Source organism: Plecotus auritus, assembly GCF_963455305.1.
Source record: "Plecotus auritus genome assembly, chromosome: 3".
In the NCBI taxonomy this organism is placed as follows: domain Eukaryota; kingdom Metazoa; phylum Chordata; class Mammalia; order Chiroptera; family Vespertilionidae; genus Plecotus; species Plecotus auritus.
Window position 1 is genome coordinate 213,152,969 of NC_137772.1, and position 24,102 is coordinate 213,177,070.

Sequence of the window (24,102 nt, forward strand, 5' to 3'; positions counted from 1 at the left end):
AAGATTCCTGCACACCCCCTACCTGGGATTGAGCCTACAATCCAGGCATGTGCCCTGACCTGGAATCAAACTCTTGGTTCACAGGTCAATGCTCAACCACTGAGCCACACCAGCCAGGCCCAAATTTCTATTCTATATCTTCCATTTATCTCGACCCTAGATTGTGCCCATGACACTCACTCACCTATTTGGCTTTGAGTGAATTAGGAAAAAAGATCTCTTCTCCAGACTCTTCGCTTCCATCTTTCAGAAAATTATCATGATACATTGGTTTTGTTAGAGCAAGACATTTTACTGTCATCTGTCAGGAAGTTTTAATAATAAGTATATAAAGGTACATGCCTATCATATGACCTAGCACCTGGGGTTGCGGAGTGTCAAACATACCCAGAGATGGCAGCCCTGGTTGTGAACCCAGACTGGTTTATTGGAAATAAAGAAATATTTATTTTTCTGAGTTTCTCTAAAACTCAGGAATCAGACCAAACGTGACCCAGCCCCTTGGTCTTCTTGGATGGGTGTTTGCTGGGAAGGATTGAAAGTCTGTCTAGGTCACATTGGGACACACCATGGAGTCAGTCCTTTTACTCGGGTCATCCATCTTCCTCAGGCATTTTTACTCGGGGACTTTTGTAGGCTTTTCCTCCCAACTGTGAGATATGTGGTGAAAAAAGGATAAACTGGAAGCCAAGAGATTTGAGTTTTATTTCCAGCTCTACCACTAATTGGTTGGGTGATCCTGAACAAATCTCTTAACTAATCTGAGTCTTAGTTCCCTCTTTAGGAAATTAATAATAAAACATTTTGAAGGCCATAAAACTGTCTGCAAAGATAAAGTGCTATCATCATTATCAAAAAAATTTATTTTTAGTAATAATAACAATAATAGTACTAGTAGTAAACCCACCACAAATGTCAGTAATAAGATATCATGGATTGGATTATCTGACTAATACCACCCACCCTCATAGAGAGCATAGAGCAATAGTTTAGGAAGGAGGGACATTTGATATGTCTTTTTTGTAAATTCTTTATTGTTGAAAGTATTACAAATGTATCCTTTTTCCTCCATTGACCTCTTCCAGCCCTCCCTGCCCCTCAACACAGGCCTTCAACCCCTTATTGTCTGTGTCCATTGGTTAGGCTTATATGCATGCATACAAGTCCTTTGATTGATCTCTTACCCTCCCCCACCCTCCCCTGCCTTCCCTCTGAGGTCTGACGGTCTATTCAATGCTTCTATGCCTCTGGATCTATTTTTGTTCATCAGTTTATGTTGTTCATTATATTCCACAAATGAGTGAGATCATGTGATATCTTTCTCCCACTGGATTATTTGACTTAGCATAACGCTCTCCAGTTCCAGCCATGCTGTTGCAAATGGTAAGAGTTCTTTCTTTTTTACAGCAGCATAATATTCCATTGTATAGATACCACAGTTTTTTAATCCACTCATCTGCTGATGGGCATTTAGGCTATTTCCAAATCTTAGCTATTGTAAATTGTGCGGCTATGAACATAGGGGTGCATATATTCTTTCTGATTGGTGTTTCTGATTTCTTGACATATATTCCTAGAAGTGGGATTACTGGGTCAAATGGGAGTTTCGTTTTAATTTTTTTGAGAAAACTCCATACTGTTTTCCACAGTGGTTGCATCAGACTGCATTCCCACCAGCAGTGCACCACTTGATATGTCTTGAATCATGAGAAAGATATTAAGAACATGAGATGCCTCCATACCACAAGAGTGTGAAACAGGGGAACATTATAGGATGCCTGAAAGTTAAAATCTTGTCACCCCAAAAGCCTGTATGAAAGTTTGACACAAAGGTTTTCTCTGAGCACAGGGTTTAGGGCCCTGAGGTGGTTTCTGACGGATAACTCAGAATTACACTGTGTATTATAATTCACATATTTGTTTGTGACCCAAATGCTATAGTGACCCTAATGGCCTCAAAGGGTCAGTCCTAACTCTGATTAAGGGAGAGAAGATCTGAAGGGAATTATCTAGACAGCACTTTTCCCATTAAGATAGAAAATTACAGATTCTATTAAAGCTTTGGGTTTCAGGACAATGTGGTAACCTTACCATTAAGATGCTTTGATGTCAAGATACTGGAATGTCAGGATTAGGAACACAGATAATGTAGCCCAACAACATTACCCCTAGAGGTAACATCCATAGTCATGCATCATAACAGTGGAAGAGCTATAACCCCAACCAAGTTACCCCAAATTTATAGATAGCATCAAGCCCCATTACTTCAAATGTCCTTATACCAATGTGGCACTAGCAGGAATTTCTGATGAGTGTCTGTAGGTTTCCTGGATGCCCATATCCACTTGTTCCACTTGGAGCCACACAGGTCTTGAAGACCCCGAATTTCCCCCTGAGGTCTGTCTCTACACACCCATGATACAGTGTTATAGACTAATGCAATGGGCTGAATGACCATGTTGGAAATACTACATCAGGGTGGGACCGCTTTTCTGTCCCTCTTCCCCACTTACTCTTTGGGAGAAGCATAAACCATTGAGCAGAAGGCCCCTCTACTGTCTAGGTTCACACATGTGCCTATACACTGGGGCTCACCACAGTGCTAGATATTGTCTTATTTTGTTAGTGACCATCAGCATTCATGTCTATCCATTTTACCTTCTCCCCTGAATCTTGAAGTCAGAGAACTACACTTACCAGACTCCTTTGCCTCCAGGGTTGTCTAAATGTGATTTCCAGTCTAAAAATGATTTCCAGTCAGCCAGTGAAATGGCAAAATCTGATGCCATGCACAGGAGGTTTTGTAGTGGTTGTCTGAAATTTACATGTCTCAGGCCTGTAGAAGGAACTGGTTTGCAAGCTCTGGATAGTTTTAAAAATTCTATGACTCTTGAAACCACAGCTTAAACTGGTGGCAGTCCTCCTAACTTTTTCTCTTTTAGCCTTTTTCCCTTTTAGCCTTTCCAATGGTCTTTTTTTTTTTTTTTTTTTTTAAATATATTTTATTGATTTTTCACAGAGAGGAAGGGAGAGGAACAGAGAGTTAGAAACATCGATGAGAGAGGAACATCGATCAGCTGCCTCCTGCACACTCCCCACTGGGGATGTGCCCGCAACCAAGGTACATGCCCTTGACCGGAATCGAACCTGGGACCCTTGAGTCCGCAGGCCGATGCTCTATCCACTGAGCCAAACCAGTTAGGGCTCCAATGGTCTTATAAATACTTATTTTTCTGATGTTAAGTCCCTTGTGCTTGACAAATCTAGAGTAAATTTTCTTTTATTTTTCTGAGCTCTGCCTGATAAAATGAGTGATTTTACCTTTGTGTGATTTGGGGCAAGTGACTTCCCCATTGCAAGCCTCAGCTTCTCCTCTGTAAAATGAAGGGTTGGAGGAAATGACCTCTAAGCTTCCTCCTGATTTTAGCATCAGTAAAACTCCATAAAATCGTAAGTTCTCTCTCATAGGTTTGTGAGAAAGCAAAGGGGAGACGGGGAAGGAAGCTTGCCTTTTGAAATCTAGATATGTTCTGCTGATGGATGTGGTCCTCTGAGCAGCCACAGAATTTCACCAGGAGCTGAAAGGCATCCAAGTACTTCTTACAGGTGTGGGTTTGGTAGAGGCTGCTCAGTTTCTGGTATACTTCTCTCCTGGAAAGGATACCAGTTGCATTATCATCCCTTTATGAGAGTGATGCTCGCCTCATCCAGAGTCCCAAGAAAAGCTCGTGCATCAGCCATGTATCTAAGTGGAGAATAAATTGCCCTCTTCCACCACCAAATTTCAGCTTCCTTTCTGATATTCAACCTGAATATGAGAGGCATTCATTTGAGTTAAGACATTATCCCACAGAAGCTCTTAAGAAAGTTTGATCCATCTAGGAGGGTATTTGTGGTTGACGTGATCAGTCATTTTACCCTGTAAGAGTTAGGGTGGCTGATCTGTGGGTGGTCCACTCACATTCCTTCAGCTTTAACATTTCAATGTGCCCCAGGTACTTCTATCCATAGGTATCAGCATTGCTTTGCCTGAGTACTTTCTCCAAAACTGAAAAGGGCCAATCTGCCCAAGTGCAAAGAAACCATGAAGTACTTGAGAATCAACACACCTCAACTACTGATGAGATGGTGTGTACTAGTAAAGACCCCAGCTCCTTTGCCCCCAGGCTGGATATCTTGGAGTCAGGTAGCATATTCCCCACACCATTTTTCAGAGTTTCCATAAGGTCCAGTTGCCCATAGCTTAATAACGTACCCTTTACTGGCTATCTTCCCTTCAACCTCTCTTTCCAAATAAACCACATGAACTTGAATCCTTGCCCTGGGGTCTGACTCTGAGGGACCTCAGCTAAGGCACTTAGTTTATCAAATGCCTTTCTTCATACCAACCAGTTACATTCCAGGGGGCTGAAGTAATGGGAATTTTTATAGGTAAAGAGGGAAAGTAAATTCTGGAGTGAGGGTTGGAGAGCAGCCTGTGTCCGAGGCTATAGCTAGCAGCAAGGAGGCCCTAAGGGACCGAAGGAAAGGCCAGTAAGAGCTGGAAAAGGGTTGAAGAACATGGAACACTTCTTCGATGCCTTTCTAAAGCTCTAAAGCTCTGACATGTAACAAGGGCTCAGAAGTGTTCGTAGTCTCTGCTGTCTTCACTTTCTTTAGCACTATCCATGAGTATCAGATTATTCATCCATTCTTTCATTCATTGATCCAGTCACAAGTTCACTCATTCAACAATCAAAATAATTTATTTTTTTTATTTTAAATCTTTATCATTGAAAATATTACATATGGCCCTTTTCCTTCCCCCTCCTCCTCCCTTCCCCCATTGACCTCTTCTAGCCCGCCCCCACCCGCTATCCCAGGCCTTTACCACCCTGTTGTCTGTGTCCATGGGTTATTCATATATGCATACAAGTTCTTTGGTTGATCTCTTCCAGCCCACCCACCCTCCCCCCGCCTTCCCTCTGCGATTCCACGGTTTGTTCCATGCTTCTAGGTCTCTGGATCTGCAATATTTTGTTCATCAGTTTATTTTGTTCATCAAAATAATTTCTTAAATGCTGATGTTGTGCTAGGAACTGTGCTAGGTGCTGGGATAAAGGATGAATAGGGCACATCCTCTGTCTTAAAAGGTCATGAATGGAAGCCCCCACTAGTACCAAGTATACCTTCCCATTCAGACGTGCTTGGCTGGAGGCTTTGCAAAGAGATCTCTGCTTGGCTCTGGAAGGGGTGGGCTGCACATTGTATTTTGCTCATTCGAAGTGAACAAGCAATAATGTAATGGCAGGAAGCCTCATAAAATGGTTATTTCTATTCCCGGACTGCTCCAGGGTTCTATCTCATTTATAAACATTGTTTTATGAAAAATTGAGATCATTCTTGGAAGTGCCCAGAGAGAGTGACCTTTGCCTGTTTTGGTGCAGTGTTTGTGTGTGAGTATGTACACGGCTGTTGTTGCTAAGGAGGCGATGGCCAGCCCGGGGTAATGGCTGTCTTTCTATTCTGCACATTTTCTTAGTCAGGGTGGGTGAAACGGACAGCCACCCCCTCCATATCCAGTTCTCCTCAAAACGAGAGAAATGGGGTCAATGGCCTGAGTGCCCGGGAGAGGCTTGCCTTCCCACAGCACAATGAGGACAGATTCCACCCATGTCTCCATATACTTTCAGGCCTAGACGTCTTGGGCACATGTCTCAGGGGTTCTTCATATCATTTTTATGGGAATCAGTTCTTAACACCAGGCTCTGTCTCTAGAGATTTCCAATACATTTCAGAACTCATGTTACCAGAACGGGGACCTGCCCTTGACAGGTCTGCCTAGCACCAGCCGGTAGTGTGTGGGTTTTCTACTTTGTGCAGGAAAAATTTCACAACACGAGTCCAGGTGACTAGAAGAGAACATTTATTAAAGCTGGGGACAGTGAAACAAGAAATGGCTTAGCATAGAAGAAACAACAGGAGAACATAGGCTGGGCTGCCTCAGTTCTCTGAGAAGTCAGAGAAAAGCGGTCCTTGGGGACAGGCTCGAGGGATTAGCCTGGACAAACTGGCACTGCCCATTGCTCCCCTGGCTGCAAGTCTCATGGGGTCCCTTTGAGTTTAGGAGATGCATGCCTGAAGGAAGAGGAAGGGAAAGGGAATGAGAGGCATGCTCCCCAGAGGGAGAGCTCAAGCTGGGCCTATTGTCTTGAGGCTTTTATCTGTCTCTTGTAGGCGGGAATCTTATGGGAAGGCTCAGGGGAGGGTTTCAACAGAATATTCGTCAGTTTTCTAGGTGTGCTCCTTCAGGATCGGGGTCTTTAATGATTGGTCGGTTCAGGGTAGGGAGTTGTTAGTCATTACAGCTGGTCCTGGTGGCAACCACCTGGTCTTGCTGCTTTTCTGGGCCTGGAGCTGAAATACAACTGAGGCCTAGATGTTATCTCTAGAGAGGTGACCTTCTGTATCTGAAGTAAATGTGTCAGCTGTCTCCATTTCCCTATTCCACTTGTCATGGCCTACTGGCCTGTCTCACTCAGAGCTGGTAGAGCTTAGGATGGTGGGGGAGTGTGCCTTATATGAGGGAAGCAGAGGATCTGATTCAAGAGAGGTTTGGGAATGACTAATCCCCAGACCTAGAAAGATGAAGAGCACCAAGCTACAGTCACCCTCCAGCTCTGCCACTTAATTTGCTGTGTGCCACTGGATATATCACTTAACCTCTCTGAACCTCAGTTTTCTCAAATGTCAGCAAATTTACCTGTCTCATATTTTATAAACAAATTCAGCAAATATGTACAATGTCTGGTAAGACACATAGCAGCCAGCCCCTGCCAGATATTTGGCCAGACTATTGCTTTTGGGTGGGATGTTATTTCATTAGTTATCTCCCTAGGCCACACCTTCTTTTCATTTAAGTTTCTGCTCAAACGTCACCTCAGACAAGAAGTCTTCCCTGCTCTGCCTTGTAAAACTCAGTCCCCCTTTTTATCTTCCCTTTTTTTCCCCATAGAACTTATCATTATCTGAAGTTCTGCCATATATATCTTTTTATATAATTAGCTTGTTCTTATTTTCTGTCTCCCCTAACTAGAACGTATGTACCATAAGAGCAAAATGGTTTTGCTCATCATTGTATCCCCAATGCCCACAATGATGCCAAGCACATAGTAGTTGCTCAAAATATATTAGTTAAATCAACTAATATAAGTATTATTAAGTATTATTATCATTCCCTATATGTAGCCCAGAGTATGTATTCTGGACTAATTTAGTAATGGGGGATCTGAGGTTAAACCTAAATGTTCATAAAAATGCTCCCATCAGAATTTGCCAGAATAGGTTAGACTTGTAATTAGAAGAATGCATATTGTCCCTTAATTGCTGGGGCTGACCAGCAGACCCTGAACACGGATGAATGAATTACTCTGACACAACATTTGCTGTGAAAGAGAGAGCTAAGGGACTGCCTGGCTAAAGGAACCAGACAGCCTCAATTGCCTGCCTCATTAGGCTTCTATTGTAGCAGCAGTTTGAGATAAAGTTTATCTTTTAGATACAATCAGTAGGGTAAGTAATATTGGGATGACACATGTGTTTGTAATGTCCTTTAAGCAAGGACACCCAGAGATTAAGTATGAGGATTCCAGTGAACACCGGGGGGTCTGCACATGCACAGACTTGTTTAGAAAGGTCAAGGAATAATTAGGGGCACTACCTTCGGCACTCCCCTAAGTTGGAATTCCAATAAACAGGGCAGGCGGCCTTCCGCACACTTCTCTTTTCTTGGAATGTCCTCCTTGGAAACTTTCCAACCAAGTCTCATGTGCTCCCCAACACTTAATGTTCACAAATGTCACCGTTTTTCCACAGGCACCATTCTATCTCTATCCCACTAGTGTACCATCATAGTTTGTTTTATCCCTGGGGCAGTTTTGGAAGTGACTAATTTTTTAAAAGTATTTTTATTGATTTCAGAGAGAGGAAGGGGGAGGGAGAGTTAGAAAAATCAATGATGAGAATCATTGACTGGCTTCCTCCTGCCTGTCCCCTACTGGGGACCAAGCCCACAACCCTGTCATGAGCCCTGACCAGGAATTGAACCATGACCTCCTGATTCCTAGGTCAACGCTCAACCACTGAGCCACACGGCCAGCTGGAAGTGAATTTTTTACTCTGGGAATATGTTTTGTCTTTGTATGGGCTGGTAGCACTGCAGCGGGACACCCTGCCCCCACCCCTTTAAAAGCCCTTAAAAATATTGCAGTGGGATGCTCAGTTCCCTGGAGGCTCTGCTGGAGCCATCACATTCATGAGGTCATAGATGTTACCCTCTCACATAGCCAGATCACATAAGAGCTAATTTGGAGAGAAATTTCGAGAAAGGGCTGATGTAATTGGCCCCAAAGGTCCTTGGGTGGGGCCATGTGAAGACAACCTTTTCACTGGTCTGGCATAGCCTTGCTCCGAATTACACAAGAATTGACTGGTAGAAAGACCAGGGCACAAGCACCAATGAAATATCAATGTAGATGGTACCCCACCACTCTCTAAAACCCTTGGTGCTTCTAGAGGGTCTGTGCTTAACTAGCAGTTAAAATAAGAAAATATAAATTCAGAGAGGTGAACTGCCTTACTCAAGGTCATACAGCTTGTTAGTGGCAGAGCTGGAATTAAATTCTTGTTTGCCCTGTTCTGAGCTAAACCTTGAGCACATTTAGGACAAGGACTGTCTGATTTTCTCACCATGGATTCCTCAGCACCTAGGACAGTGCCTGGTGCTTAGTATTTGGAACATACTATACATTTTACACCCACTATTTTGGATTAATGTATTTAGAAAAAAAGAAGTTCAAAAGGCAAAGAAACCAAAAGGTTGTGTGAATGAAAAAAGAGGTTCTATGGAAAATAACCTCACAGATGATCTGATCATAAATTCCTATCAGGGCAGGTCATGGTGAGTCATCACACCCCAGGCTATTTTTTGTCAGATCAGCAAAAATTATCAGATATTTTTTGGTAATTAATTTGTGTGCCAATTGTAGTAATTAGTTTATGTGTGCCATAAGATGAAAAAGTTTGAAAATCACTGGTCCAGCACATGAAATTGACTAGTATTGCTGAGCTATACAGCTGGGTCTCTTTGATCATTTAAGATTATCCGTTTGTGATAGAGAGTAAATGTTTGATTAGATTCTAGCCTTGGCTTCCCTATGCAGTTGCTTTAAAAATGCCAAGGGAATTATAGAGCAACAAATTCCCTAAACCTGCATGGCTTCATCAACAAAAAGTTATACAAAAAAATACATCAACAAAAAGTTATCCAAAAAAAATACATTCATCACGAGTTTAAAAGTCTCTTCACAAATTTCAAGGAGGGGAGGAAGGAAGGAAGGAAGGAAGGAAGGAAGGAAGGAAGGAAGGAAGGAAGGAAGGAAGGAAGGGAGGAAGGAAGGAAGGAAGGAAAGAAAGAAGGAAGAGAGGGAGGGAGGAAATTAGTTCACCAAGTTAAGATTTTCTGGGGTATGTAATCCACTCTTAGAAATGGGTCATTTCTTGGAAAGCAGGAGAAGAGAGAAAACACATTTTGCAAATTGATTCTCATTTTCTGGTTTAGATTGGTTTCTTCCCGCATGGGTACTAGAGTTAAGTACACATGTGTAAGGATTTCTGTGTACGTTAGTTCCTGGATTACCAAGCAAAGTTCTCATGAGGCTGTTGTCTCACTGATAAAGCTTTACAACACCAACAAGCCTTACCCAGCTGGAATCTAAGCATGAAGGCCATGTCCATCTTATTTAGCACGGCATCTCCAGGATCCTGCCAAGAGTAGGCTTTCAAATACTTTTTCAAATGAATGAACTCGAGTTGGTTTGCAATTTTTTTTTTTACTGCTACCAAATGATCCTATGTAATAAAAGAGTAATATGCAAATTTACCATACCTCCACTACACCCACAAGCCACACCCACCAGCCAATCAGGAGCAAGTATGCAAATTAACCCAACCAAGATGGCTGCAGCCACGGAGAGAGCAGGAGTCTTGGGTTTACCCAGCAATGGAGGAAGCCAAGCTTTCTGCCTGCCCTGCCCTGCCTTGGCCTCCGTTTAAGGCTACAAAGTTTCAATTATAGAAGATAAATAAATCCCAGATACCAGGGCCTCCGCTTGGGTCGCTGGGGGGCATGGCCAGCCTGCAAATCACCACAGGCCCCTCACCCAGGCTGTCCCACACCCCAAGGGAACCCACACCCTGATCTGGGACACCCTTCAGGGCAAACCAGCTGGCCCTCACCCATGTACCAGGCCTCTATCCTATCTAATCCTATCTAATAAAAGAATAATATGCAAATTGACCATCACTCCAACACACAAGATGGCTTCCCCCATGTAGTCAAAGATGACTGCCCCCATGTGGACACAAGATGGCCCCCACAAGATCGCCAGCAGGGGAGGGCAGGTGGGAGGGACCAGGCCTGCAAGGGAGGGCAGTTGGGGTGATCAAGCCTGCAGGGGAGGGCAGTTAGGGGTGACCAGGCCAGCAGAGGAGGGAAGTTGGGGGCGACCGGGCCTGCAGGGAAGGGTAGTTTGGGAGGACCCAGACCTGCAGGGGAGAGCAGTTGAGGGGGACCAGGCTTGCAGGGGAAGGCAATTAGGGGTGACCAGGCCTACAGGGGAATGCAGTTAGGGGTGACCAGGCCTGCAGGGGAGGGCAGTTAGGGGCAAACAGGTTGGCAGGGGAGCAGTTAGGCATCAATCAAGCTGGCAGGGGAGTGGTTAGGGGTGATCAGGCTTGCAGGCAGAAGCGGATAGGGGCAATCAGGAAGACAGGCAGGTGAGCAGTTGGGAGCCAGCAGTCCTGGATTGTGAGAGGGATGTCCGACTGCCCATTTAGGCCCAATCCTAAGCGGGCAATCGGACATCCCTCGAGGGGTCCCAGATTGGAGAGGGTGCAGGCTGGGCTGAGGGACACCCCCACCCCCGTGCACAAATTTCGTACACCGGGCCTCTAGTAATAAAAATAATAAATAGAAATAAATAGAATATAAAGCTATTAGAAAACCTGAAGATGACATTACCGAGAGAGACAGGTATGTGATTCTGACAAAATCAGGTTAGCTTTTGTTCTATCTATTTGGGGTCCAGAGAGAAAATAATGCAAAATGTATACATTATTTAGGTAAAGTTATGGTTATGCCATCAGATGATTTGCATGTGACTATCATTACTCATGCTTTGGGCTTGGGCTATGCCAATTCCAAGTCAATAGCTACCTGTTACACATGCAGATATAGAACTTTTCCATCATCATAGAAAATTCTATTGTATGCTATTGCTACAAGAATGTCTTTTGTTTTTATCAAATAATCTGCTGGTTCATAGGTTGTTGGAACAAGTTTAATTATCTGTGTTTCAATTTCTGTGTCACACACCAATATGGAAGAATGTTTGGTGCCATGGGTAATCTATGAATTGATGAAGTGGGCTTTGAGTATATTAATATATTGTTAACTTGTTAGAATAAAAGGTAAGTTTTTAATAATTCAAAATTGATTTCTAAAGAACCACAAAGCTATCATATAAATTGCCAAAAATACCAGTAAAATATTCCACAAATGACCATTCCTTTGGTTTGACAATTTTATATCAAACACAATTGACATTTTTATTGCTTTTATCAGCAGAACTAAGAAAAAGATAATCTGTTTATTAAATTAAAATAGATAATCACTGTATTTTTAAAAAAGAACTGAAGTTTTTATTATTTTAGTTGATTATTATTTTTTTAATCCTCACACCAGGATATTTTTTAATTGATTTTAGAGAGAAAAGAAGGGAGAGAGAGAGAAACATTGATGTGAGAGAGAAACATCAATCAATTGTCTCCTATATGGACCTTGATGGGGGATTGAACTGGCAACCTAGGTATGTGCCCTGATCGGGAATTGAAGCTGCAACCTTTAGGTGTATGGAACGATGCTCCAGCCCACTGAACAACCAGTCAGGGTGAACAACTGATATTTTTAGAACAACCTATGAAAAGGTTTTGAGATTGTTTCTCAAGGAAGTGATAGATATATTTCATCTCTTACTGTTAATCTTATTTTTCAAATTTATTTCCACCTTCTTTAACTCAGCCTCAATTCTGCCATTTTTTTTTTCACAACACTGGCATGTCTTTATTATTTAGAAAAGCATTTCCAAAGAATGGTACACATACTAGTTTTAGGTGTAACACAGACAATTATTTCTTTATTTTTAAATTTATAATTAGAAAAATTATCTCTTCTCAACCATGACTTCTCAGATATGAAGCTTTTAAAAAATAAATTTATACAAATGTGTAAGACAATTTGTAGGGAATAATCCTAATAATAAAAGCCCAGGGTTGTAATGACCAATCTTGACTGAAGGCTGACAAACCGCAAGTCAGTCCTGCAGTCAGAGCTGGGTTGCCCTGGAGCCCTTCACAGCCACTGCCACATGCTGTGTGCAAGTGATCAGAAGTGTAGGTACCACCTCCATACCACCCCCACACTTCCATCAGTCCCACCGAGCCTGAGGCGCCCTCCCCTAGCTGTTTCGGGGAGGCCTGAGGGAGGAACTGAGTCCTGGGTCCCCATGGCCACTGCTGCACGAGCTGCTTCAGCTCTGCCTGCAAGCTCCAATCAGTGCCCTTCACAGCTGCTACCACATGCTGTGGTATAAAACACAGTGTGCAAGTGATCAGAAGTGCAGGCACCACCTCCATGCCACCCCCACACTTCCATCAGTCCCATAGGGCCTGAGGTGCCCTCCCCATATCTCTACAGGCCTCCACCCGGGCTGCTGATCAGTCCCGTCTTTCTGATCAGGCCCTGTTGATAGGCCCAGAGATGCTGACTGGCATAGAAACTGACCAATCAGAACCAAATTGGCTGGCAGGGGAGGGCAGTTAGGGGTGATCAGGCCAGCAGGGGAGGGCAGTTGGGGGCAAGATCAGGCCGGCAGGGGAGGGCAGTTACGGGTGATTAGGCAGGCAGGCAGAGGCAGTTAGGGGCAATCAGGCAGGCAGGCAGGTGAGTGGTTAGGAGCCAGCGGTCCCAGATTGCGAGAGGGATGTCCGACTGCCGGTTTAGGCCCGATCCCTGTGGAATCGGGCCTAAACTGGCAGTTGGACATCCCCCAAGGGGTCCCTGATTGGAAAGGGTGCAGGCTAAGCTGCGGGAACCCCCTCTGTGCACGAATTTCATGCACCGGGCCACTAGTAGATAAATAATAGCAGTGTTATCCTGATAGGAAAAAAATCATGAAGTTAGTATATAAATGATTAAAGTTTAAAAATCCTGCTTAAATTAACCACCAGGCTTATCTGGCATCTGACCTCTTGGAAGATGATCCCTTAGCTGCTTGAACTTTAATCTAAAAAAAATCCTTCGGTTGGCCAGAGGTGCCACTCTTATTTTAGTCTAATTCTTCAACATTATTTAGAATCTCAGTCTTATTTTTGGACTCTCATGAAGAGGTGAGCATTTCTGTATATTTCCAAAACATTCCACACTATATTTAGCTTCCCTGTGGAAGCCAGCAGATTTTTAGTCTTCTCTACTGCATACGTGTATGTTTTCTCCCTTCCTTCCTTCCTTTTTTCCTTCCTCTTTTCCTTTTTTCCTTCCTTCCTTCCTTCCATTCTTCCTTCCTACCTTCCTTCCTTCCTTCCTTCTTTTCTTCCCTTCCTTCCTTCCTTCTTTCCTTTCTTCCATTAAAAATTGATGGAAAATATCCTCGGGTGAGGATTAACGACAACAACAACAACAAAAAACACTAAAAAATAAAAAGGGATGACATTTGTCATCACAAATGGAAGTATTTCACACAATGTGCTCTATTAAACACTAGTCTTCTATGTCAACCAGAAGAGCAAAAGAGCGCCAAAGCCAAATATATTTGGGAAACGCTGACTATTAAAATCCCCCCTTGGAGTCTCACGTGGCAAAGCATTATAGTGTAATGGTCAAATATGCAAGTTCTGTGGCTGCATGGCCTAAGTTTAAAACTGAGCTCTGTGCCTGTTTCTTCATCTGTGAGCTGGAGAATAGTAACAGGCCTACCTCATGGGGTTTTTGTGAAGATTAACTTGCAGGTAACACACTCAGCACAGGGCCGGGCACAGTGTGAGCATGCCCTAATGTTGATTTTGTATCATGAAAGCATATTACAGATTCTGAGAATTCCTGCAGGAAGGACACTTTTAACTTGGCTTAAGGCAAGTTCAAACTTATTTGAATGTGGAATCCTCTCTTCAAGTATAATATTTTAGTATTAATATTTACGGAGTCAACCATTTGGGAAACACTACTCCCAAAGCTTAAGAAGCTTGAAAATATGTAATACCTTAATCAATAAAGAAAAAAATTTTAAAAAATCATGAGGATTAACCACTCTGAAAAAAATAAACCATATGAACTGAAAAAAACAAAATAAAATAAAGAAGCTTGAAAAGCCAGTTGTTTCCTTCGAGGTGCTTCTGTAGGTAAGGATCTGCTGCCCCCAGGTGGACAGAAGGGTCTTGATCACAAACCTAGAATCTAAGAGCCAAGCTCTCCACAGGTGTAGTTGAGTGTGTGGAGGAAGGAAGTGGAAGGAAAATAGTAATACTGTAATACTGTCAACAATAAAAAAATAAACTTAAAAAAAGAGTAACCAAACTTATTAGCCTAACATGTTCATGTGAGCGCGAGAAAGCAACTCACAAATAAGGTCAAGGCCATTATTTCTTCTACTTTAAGCCCAATGGTTGTCTTCTTTACCCCAAAATACCAGAAAGACACAGCAACTTTTATTAAATTTCCTTAATTTATACCTCTCTTAATTTAATGTGGAAGAAAAACTCCATGTCTGTTGTCTTAATAAACCTTGTGAGAAATTATTTTAGATTACTGGGATAGCACATTAATGTACAAAAGCACACGTAAAAATCTTATTTAAATACAAAAAAGAGTAAGTGAACAAACAAACAAATAATTTTTCCATTAAGATGTGTTTCATACTGGGGCCGCGGGTAATGTTTTATTTTATTTTCATTTTTTTAGCTTTTATTTTTCAGTTACAGTTTACTAGTACATGCAATATTATTTTGTATTAGCATTATTTACACTAGCCAAGATATGGAAGCAACCCAAGTGCCCATCAAAAAATGATTGGATAAAGAAAATGCTGTACATACCTACAATGGAATATGTCTCAGCCATAAACAGAATAAAATCTTACCATCTGCAACAACATGGATGGATCTAGAGCATATTATGTTAATATGCTTTAAAATGATTTACAGGAGAGCTCTATTAAATACTAAGTATACAATAGATACTACCAGGGAGAGTGAGCCACAAGAACTAAGGCTCTGCACCATCCCCATGAAAAGACAGTCTTTTCACTTTATACGCCTTGATGGGAGCACTGCCCAGCCGACACATCACCACCTGCTGGACAATTTGGGTCTGGAGTACAGATGTCTGTGCTGGCTTTAGGCTGGGGCAGTGTTCCTGGATCCAGAACTTTCCCTGGGAAGAGAATGATCTCCCCATGGAATTTTTTTTTTTTTTATCCTGCAAAATGGGCTAGCAGGTATTGTTGTTTTGGGGAAAGAAAGGCCAAATCTGCCTTGAATGCTCCTCGGAGGACTCACTCTCATTGTGTTCAGCAGCAGGAGGTGATTAGCAGTGGGGAGCTCTTCACATTCCATGTCTAAGATGTTAATGTGAGTTGATTTATAACCACTAAGAACCCTCTTCTTACCTGCCACCGGGCAGGGCAGCAAAGACATTGTGATTCCCCTTTCCCTGTCCACTGCACCCCCCTCCCCAAGTGGGGACATTGGTCCAACATTAATGTTTCCTGAACGTCTGTATTCTAAATCTGTGTTTTCCGAGAAAAAAATAAATTAGTAAAGGAGGATCCATCTCTGGGAAGTGGCCCCATTTGTTCAGCAAGGTTTTGTTTTCTCTTTCTCCAAGAGAAGCAGTTACATCAGCCCCAACACTTAGGAGTGTCGTTAAGGACAGGCAGCAGCGTGGCCCCGTTGACCAAACATGAGCCCTGAAGCCAGAGAGACCCAGTTTGAACCCTAACTCAGTCAGCTATTAGCTGGAATATCTTAGGAAAGTTATTCATCATTTTTGGGCCAAAGGATCCCCATCATTAAAGTGGGGGATATTTTCTATTTTCATCAGCAAAGCAAATGATCGGCTTTATTTTATGGTGATTAAATGAAGAGAAGCTGTAAAGTGCCTAACACAGTACCTGGCACACTCAATAAATACTGGCTTTTCTTGGCTGAAATAGTAGTAGTTTTCTACTTGTTGTTAATGTCATTGTCTTTCATGTAGGGTGACTCCAAAGCATCTCATAGACCCATAGAATCTGAGCTGGAAGGGGCCAAAGGTCCAACTACCTGAAGTTGTTCATCTCATCCCCATGCCAAAGAGAACTCTACACAGCCAAGTGAGCAGAATGTAGGGAGACTTCCCATTGGCTGAAATCTAGACAATTAATAGCTCGCATTTATTGAGAGTTCATTCTGTGCTGGGCACTACATTAAGACCTTTATAGGCATGAAGTTAATTCTAAGTTAATCTTCAATACAATCTATGTTGCAATTCCTCTCATTGCCCCCATTTTACGGGTCATGAAACTATTCATCAAAAGGGTTAAGTGACTTTCCCCAAATCACATAGCCCACGAGTGGACTCAGAACTTGACCCCATCAGCCTGACCTCAGAGCCCCATTTCTAACCCTTACATTGTGCTGCTCAATATCTGGTTGAAAGACACAGCAAAACAAAGCCACAGGCTCCACATGCCAGGATGGCTATTTGGATTGAACTGATGAGTTAATTTTTTTTAATTGCTATGGAGTGAAGTCTGGATGTAGAGTTTTTGTTTGTTTGTTTGTTTGTTTGTTTTAAGCTCCCCCACGTAGTTTTAATGTGTAGCCAGTATAGAGAACCACAGGGGTAGATTCTCTTTGCCGCGGATGGTGCCACTTAGTCAGAGAGCTTCTTGAAGTCCTTTCGGGATTGTGTTTGTTTATCTTGACATTCAGTTCAGAACTAATTAGTGATTCCCATCCATTAGGCAATAATACCTTGTGTAAACTCTGACTGAGGATACCACTTTGCATAGAAATATGAGACTTTCCAAGGAGAACATTTTTCTCAATTACTAAATGTAGTCAAGTTTTCTTTGGAAAATGGCAACATCCAAATCTTTTCCTACTAATCATGTATTACAAAAAAAAATTGCCTTGAAACATTGCAAGGCAGCCAACACGATTCAGTAAATGACACCACATAACGGGCTTAGGCCTCATTAGGCTGTCCTCTTTGGCTTTGTCCAGGGAACAGCCACTTCCCTTTGCAATCCCTCATGGGGATGGATTTCTTCACTTTTCCCTGAAAGATCTGGACACCCCCTTTCCCTGAATCCCTCATCAAGTGGTGGCAGCTCAGCCTGTGTTATCTTCTTGTGCAGCTCCCTTGAGGATGGATTGGATTTTACTTACAAAGAAGAGATGTCTGCAACTTTAGATCACTGACATTTGAAAAAGAAACAGGACGCTTTTCTTTTGAATGAGGATACCGGGAGTGGATCTTGTTAGGTATTTATCCAGCATCCCTTTCCTCTTTCCCACCAGGACACCATCTTGTTTAGATATCACTCCTCTCCCCTGTGCGGCCCAGGCGTGACACTATTTCATTTGCTTCTCCAAATGCATCTTTCTTTTCCTGCACCCTGACCCAGGCCTGGGTGTCTGACCTGGGGCTGGGGGGATACCAATGGCATTAACGATGCCCTTCCTCTGTGTTTTTCAGCAAGTGGTGGAAAAGTATGGCTGCGGGGGTTATTTTGCTGTCTTCCTTCATTGCTAAGTAACTGCAGTTGCCAGCAGCTCTCTGGGAATGGACAGAGATCCTCCGGGGCAGCCCTCTCCCTCTGATGCTCTGTGCGCACCTTCTTGGAGAAGCTCCCCGTCCTCACAGTGAGGATGGTACTAATGGCTCCTTGTTGTTGCTACCTCTGGCCTGCACAGTCCCTTGTTGAGTTACCCAAACTCTGCCCACAACTTTATAGTCCCTTTAGTAAATTCTCTTTATGCGACTAGTTTTTTTAAATGTATATTTTTATTGATTTCAGGGGAAGGGAGAGAAAGATAGGAACATCAATGATGAAAGAGAATCACTGATCAGCTGCCTCCTGCACACCCCACACTGGTGATCAAGCCCGAAACCCAGACATGTGCCCTGACCCCGCAGACCTCCTGGTTCATAGGTCGAAACTCAACCACTGAGCTACATCAGCCAGGCTAGTTTTAATATGTCATCTGCTTCGTGCTGGGACCCTAAGACAGCACCAGACTCACTCCCAAGTTTCAGGGCCTGAATCTTTGTTGTTGTTGTTAATCCTCACCTGAGGATATTTTTCCATTGACTCTTTTTTTAGGGAGAGTGGAAGGGAGGGGAAGAGACAGAGAGAGAAACACTGATGTGAGACACATTGATTGGTTGCCTCCTGCATTTGCCCTGACCAGGGCCAGGGATTGAGGGATTGAGCCTACAACCAAGGTATGTGCCTTTGACTGGAATCGAACCCGGGACCCTTTTGTCCGATAATCTATCCACTGAGCCAAACCTGCTAGGGCAGGGCCTTGATCTTGATTACTCTAAACTAGTCACAATATCGCATTTGCCAACAATCAGTTCAGACACCCAGGGTGAAGGCAATCTGCGTGGTATGTCCTTAAGCAATGTTTGTGATACAGAGATGGGCACCTGACTTAAGATGACCAATTAGATGGAAGATATCTTGGTCTGTTTGGGCTGCTATAACATAGTACCACAGACCGGGTGCCTTGTACACAACAGTGATGGAGGCTGGGAAGGTAAAGATCAAGACATCAGCATGGTCAAGGTGAGGGTTTCAACATAAGAATTTTGGGGGGACACCAACATTCAAACTACAGCAAAAGGGCAATGCCTGGCTTCAGCTCCTTCCAGTAGCCATCCTGTGAGCATGAGGGAAGTCACTGTGAAGACAAAGACAGCACACTCTTAGGACACAGCCCAGGGTAATGGCACAGGAGCCCTGATTCTGACATCTATGGACTTACTGTTATGGGCAATAATAAATCTCTTCATAGATTAAGCTCGTTTTATTGAAGTTTTTCTCTCTCTCTGTGTGTGTGTGTGTGTGTGTGTGTGTGTGTTTTGTAGTTTGCTGGTGAAAGCATCATAACCAATATAGTTTTATTAGTATTTTTTATTTGTGTAGCAGCCAGAAGGTTTAAAGCATTTCTAATGCTTTTGATTTTCTCAACAACAGTTACAGCTAAGGTAGTAATAAAAATAGCTATGTGCCAGACACTATTGAAATCACTTTATCTGTAAATATTAACTTGGTTAACCATCACAATAACTATTTAGTAGGTACTATTATTCCTATTATAAGTATCAGATGACAAACAGAAGGCACAGAGAGATAAAAAAATATTAGGTCACCCAGCTGGTACGTGGCAAAGCTGGAATTTGAACCCAGAGCCTGTGTTCTTCATCACTATATTCTACTACACTGTGAATTGGGGAGGGCGCGTTTTCTTATGCTCATGTTTCAGATGGGGCAACTATGGTTCAGCGAGCCAAAGAGCTAGTTCGGAGGGAACTCAGAACTCACATGAGATCTAGTGCTATTTCCATCATGCTGCATTTCCATCCCAGTGAGCTTCCAATCCAGGGCCTTTCTAATAAGTTATGGAACAATCAATGCAAATGACAGCTCTCAACTTCTAATTGTTCAAGTAAAACTGGAGCAGTGTGTGAGAAGAGACTCCGTCTACGGGCCACTAAACACAGTGTAGCCTATAATACACACCTACTATCCAAACTTTTTTCATACACTCCTAAAAGAATTTTATAAAACTATGCACCCCTCATGTATTTGTAAGTTATCATCTGAAAATTTTTATCATCTATTGCAAATAATTTAATTTCTGGGGTATTAAAATATTGACATTTAAAATAAAACTGTAGCTCATACTTCTATAGGTTTCCAAAGAAGTCTGAATTTCATTACAACTTGAGATTCACCATTATCCATTCAAAATTTGTGAATAAGCATTTAGCTCATAGTTAAAAATGTTATATGTTTCCATTTTCTTAAATCCTATTTTCATTCTGTATTGCACACAGAGTTTTATCCCAATGTAATACATTTTATTCCTAAAAGCAATTTATTATACTTTGCAATAAAAAATATGAATATGAATTAAAAGTTTGTCTGGTTTTAAAATTTTTCCTGTGACCTTAAGGTCTTAAGGGCTAAAATGTTTCTGTGGATTGAGTAAGCATAATATGCTAATGACATGCTAAGGCCGCTCAACTGCTTGCTATGACATGCACTGACTACCAGGGGGCAGACACTCCAACCAGTAGGTTAGCTTGCTGCTGGGGTCCGGCCGATCAGGACTGAGTGAGACAGGCTGGACATGCCCTGGAGCCCTCCCATGGTCCCTCCCCGGCTGGCCAACCTCCCGCGTCCCTCCCCAGCCCGATCGTGCACTGGTGGGGTCCCTAGGCCTGGCCTGCACCCTCTCGCAATCCAGAACCCTTCAGGGGATGTCGGAGAGCCGGTTTCGGCCTGATCCCGCAGGCCAGGCTGAGGGATTCCACTGGTGCATGAATTCGAGGGACTCCACTGGTGCACAGGCCTCTAGTGTACAAATATTAAAAGTACACCATTTACAAATAGATATTTACCACAACAGTTTATATTAATTAAAAATGCATTTATTAATTAGTTAGGTTGGTATGCTTTTTACCTCTATTAGTTCATGTAGAATTAACTTATTGCTGTAATGAGTCAGAAAGCAGCATTTATTCTGTTTGTGTGTGTGTGTTTTTAATTTTTTATGGTGGTAAGTGCCGAGAAACCTTATTGACATAAATAAGGTTTATTATAATAATATCATTCAAGTATTTGAACATGTTCAGATTACTTGCCAAAAGTATATAGTAATCTATCAAAAATTATTTTAATGAAGAATTAGATGTCTATTTTCTTCATATCCCTTATCACATCATGAGCACATGGCTGAGTATGAGTTTGAATTTCAAGTCTATAAGTAATATAAATTTGAATTTAAATCCAGTCTACTTCAAAAATTTACTGTAGGATCCCTGGCTGGTGTGGCTCAGTTAGTTGGGTGTCACCCCATGTGCCAAAAGGTTGTTTGTTCCATTCCCAGTCATAGCACATGCCCAGGTTGTGGGCTCAATCCCTGGTAAGGGGCGTGCAGGAGGCAGTTAATCAATGTTTCACTCTCACATCAATGTTTCTCTCTCCCTCTATCTTCTTCTTTCTCTAAAAATCAATAAAAATGTTTTTAAACATTTTACTGTATGAAAGTACCTTAACTTCTCTAAACTTAAGTTGGCTCAGTAAAATGGAACCATTAAAACATGTCAGGGGAAATTAATATATTTGCAGCCTTACCACTTACAAGTACATTACTTTCCCTGCCAGGAGGAAGTATTATTATTATCCCCATTTTAAAGATGAGAAAACTGAAACATAGCATAATAGAATAGTATAGTGGACTTGGGAGTCAAGCTTCCTGAACTCGAGTCCTGGCTCCTTGACTAGTTAAGTGAAGTTGGGCATGTTACTTAATACCTGCCTAGCACAAGATAAAAGTCAATATACGTCAACAAATACTATTAGGCAACTTTTTCCAAGTCACAAACAAACAGTGGCAGTGCTCAGGTTCAAAGCTAGTCAATCTGATTCTAGAGACCATACTCAGAAGCATAACACTAAATTATCCTAGGAGCCAGAAGAACAGAAAAAGATACAAAGATATATATATATTTTTTTTCAACAATGCATCTTTGCCATGAAGATGATGCTTCTTTAGGAAGCAATACTGTAATCAAATAGGCAGCCCAGCTTTATTTAGATTAAAATGTCTGTAAGAATTCCAGCAGTTGACTCTGGATAGGGACTCCAAGGTGGGAGCTTGAAAATAGGGGCAGATATTTCTAAGGCAAATGCCACCATGTGTCCCTCCCAGCAGCAATGTGACTTGTATACCATGGATACTCATTCTATCCTGGGAACTGGCCAACTGGTCAATCTAGAGATCAATCCACTGAGAGTACCCAGGCAGAAGCTACACTCCCTTCTCTGTTTCTATGTGCTTCCACCTCAGGGCCATGCTAATGAAACACACTTCTCCCTCTGGCAAACTGAATCCAGGAAGTCCCACCTCCTCTTCCAAGGTAGATAGGTTGCTGTCCACATTCTTGGCCTGGAGAAGAGATATGGTTTCCTTTTCCCAGCTGATGTTATGTGTTCCCTGTGGCTACCTGCCAGGTGACAATGAATAGACTCTGCACTGACTATAACCTTAATGTCTTCCAATAACCAGCTCTGCCCTTTGCCAGTCGTTGCAACAATACCAGCAAGCTTTATCTAAAATTTACTGAACAATTGCTACGTTTGTCTGCTGAAACCAGTTGTGTGTTTATAGAATGTTAATTCATTTACCTTTTTTGGAAGATTGCCATGCTGCAGGATATTTGTGGTCTCTTCAGCTTCCAGATTCTGAAGATTCAGTGTGTTCTATGTGGTCTCTTATGGTTCCTCTACAAAATGCTGTTGTTGTTACTATCATCAATCCTTAGAGTGAGGGCTAACATTTCTTGGACACTTAGGATATGCCATTGTGTCAAGTACTTAATATGTATTAGTATTTTTAATCCCTAGGAAAATAACCTGTAAGGTGTGTATGCATTAGTATTTGTAGAGGGCCGCCTGGGAGGGCACATGGGCATTTCTTTAAATTGTTGTCAGCTGAGCCCAAGGCGACTGGCAGAGCCGCATCTGGGTTACTCCCTCCCCAAGAAGGTGGGGGGCGTTATCAGTACTGACTTTTTACCTTTGTCCAGGTGCCAGGGAGCGGGCTGTGATATGTAAATCCAGGCAAGCACCAGGAATGCTAGGGCCTACTCAAGAATGCAAATAAGCTCCTTTGATCCTAAGTTTTGGTGATACTTCCTGGTATTTGGGGGTATAAAATAAATGTGCTGCGTGGGCTCCAGGGTCCCTGCCTCTCCATCAGAGAGAATGGCGTCCCACCTGGCTCCCAGCTATGTTTCTATCTTTTTATCTGGTCTCTTTCTTTTCTTTTTTTTTTTTAAATATATTTTTATTGATATTTCACAGAGAGGAAGGGAGAGGGATAGAGAGCTAGAAACATCAATGAGAGAGAAACATCGATCAGCTGCCTCCTGCACACCTCCCACTGAGGATGTGCCCGCAACCAAGGTACATGCCCTTGACCGGAATCGAACCCGGGACCTTTCAGTCCGCAGGCCGACGCTCTATCCACTGAGCCAAACCGGTTTCGGCTGGTCTCTTTCTTTCTTTTATTTCTTAATCCCCAGCTCCTCCACTCAGAATCGGACCCATTCCTTTTCCGTGCTGACGCGGAAAAGAGAGAACACCTCTACAAGCATTATCCCTAAGTTGCAAATGAGAAAACCAAGTATAACAAGATTAACTACATTTCTCAAGGTTACCCAGTTTATAGTGGAGGAGCCAAGATGAGAACCCAGCCTGCCTGACTCCAGGATACCCACTCTATGATAGGAGTTGCTCCTTCTGAGTTACTCATGAATTGGAGGGTTCAATTTACCCTTGTATATATATTTGAGGTTGGGTTATTTGTAGTACATGTACATAGGCCTAAATCCGGAATTTGATTCCCAGCCATATTCTTAGGAAATAGCAGTCTATCAGGTTCCTGCAGGACAGTGATGATGATGGTATTCCTTTTCAGTGCAGATAAAAAACTTGCTTGAAAACCTCTTTTGGAAGTTGTAAGAGTATAAATAGTACGTTATGGGATGGAATTCAAATAAACAAGGTCATTTTTTTAAAAAAATATATTTTATTGATTTTTTACAGAGAGGAAGAGAGAGGGATAGAGAGTTAGAAACATCAATGAGAGAGAGACATCGATCAGCTGCCTCCTGCACGCCCCCTACTGGGGATGTGCCCGCAACCCAGGTACATGCCCTTGACCGGA

General features: G+C 42.5%; 1 protein-coding gene across 1 annotated transcript in view; it reads right to left on the minus strand.

The window, feature by feature from the left end:
* Positions 1-18,130: 18,130 nt before the first annotated feature.
* Positions 18,131-24,102, minus strand: part of PAH (phenylalanine hydroxylase) — a 61,242-nt gene continuing 55,270 nt past the window's right edge. The window contains exon 13 of the mRNA XM_080661431.1: positions 18,131-19,044. Coding sequence (XP_080517557.1) covers positions 18,971-19,044 — 74 coding nt within the window. The 3' untranslated portion in view covers positions 18,131-18,970. The remainder of the gene's footprint in view (positions 19,045-24,102) is intronic.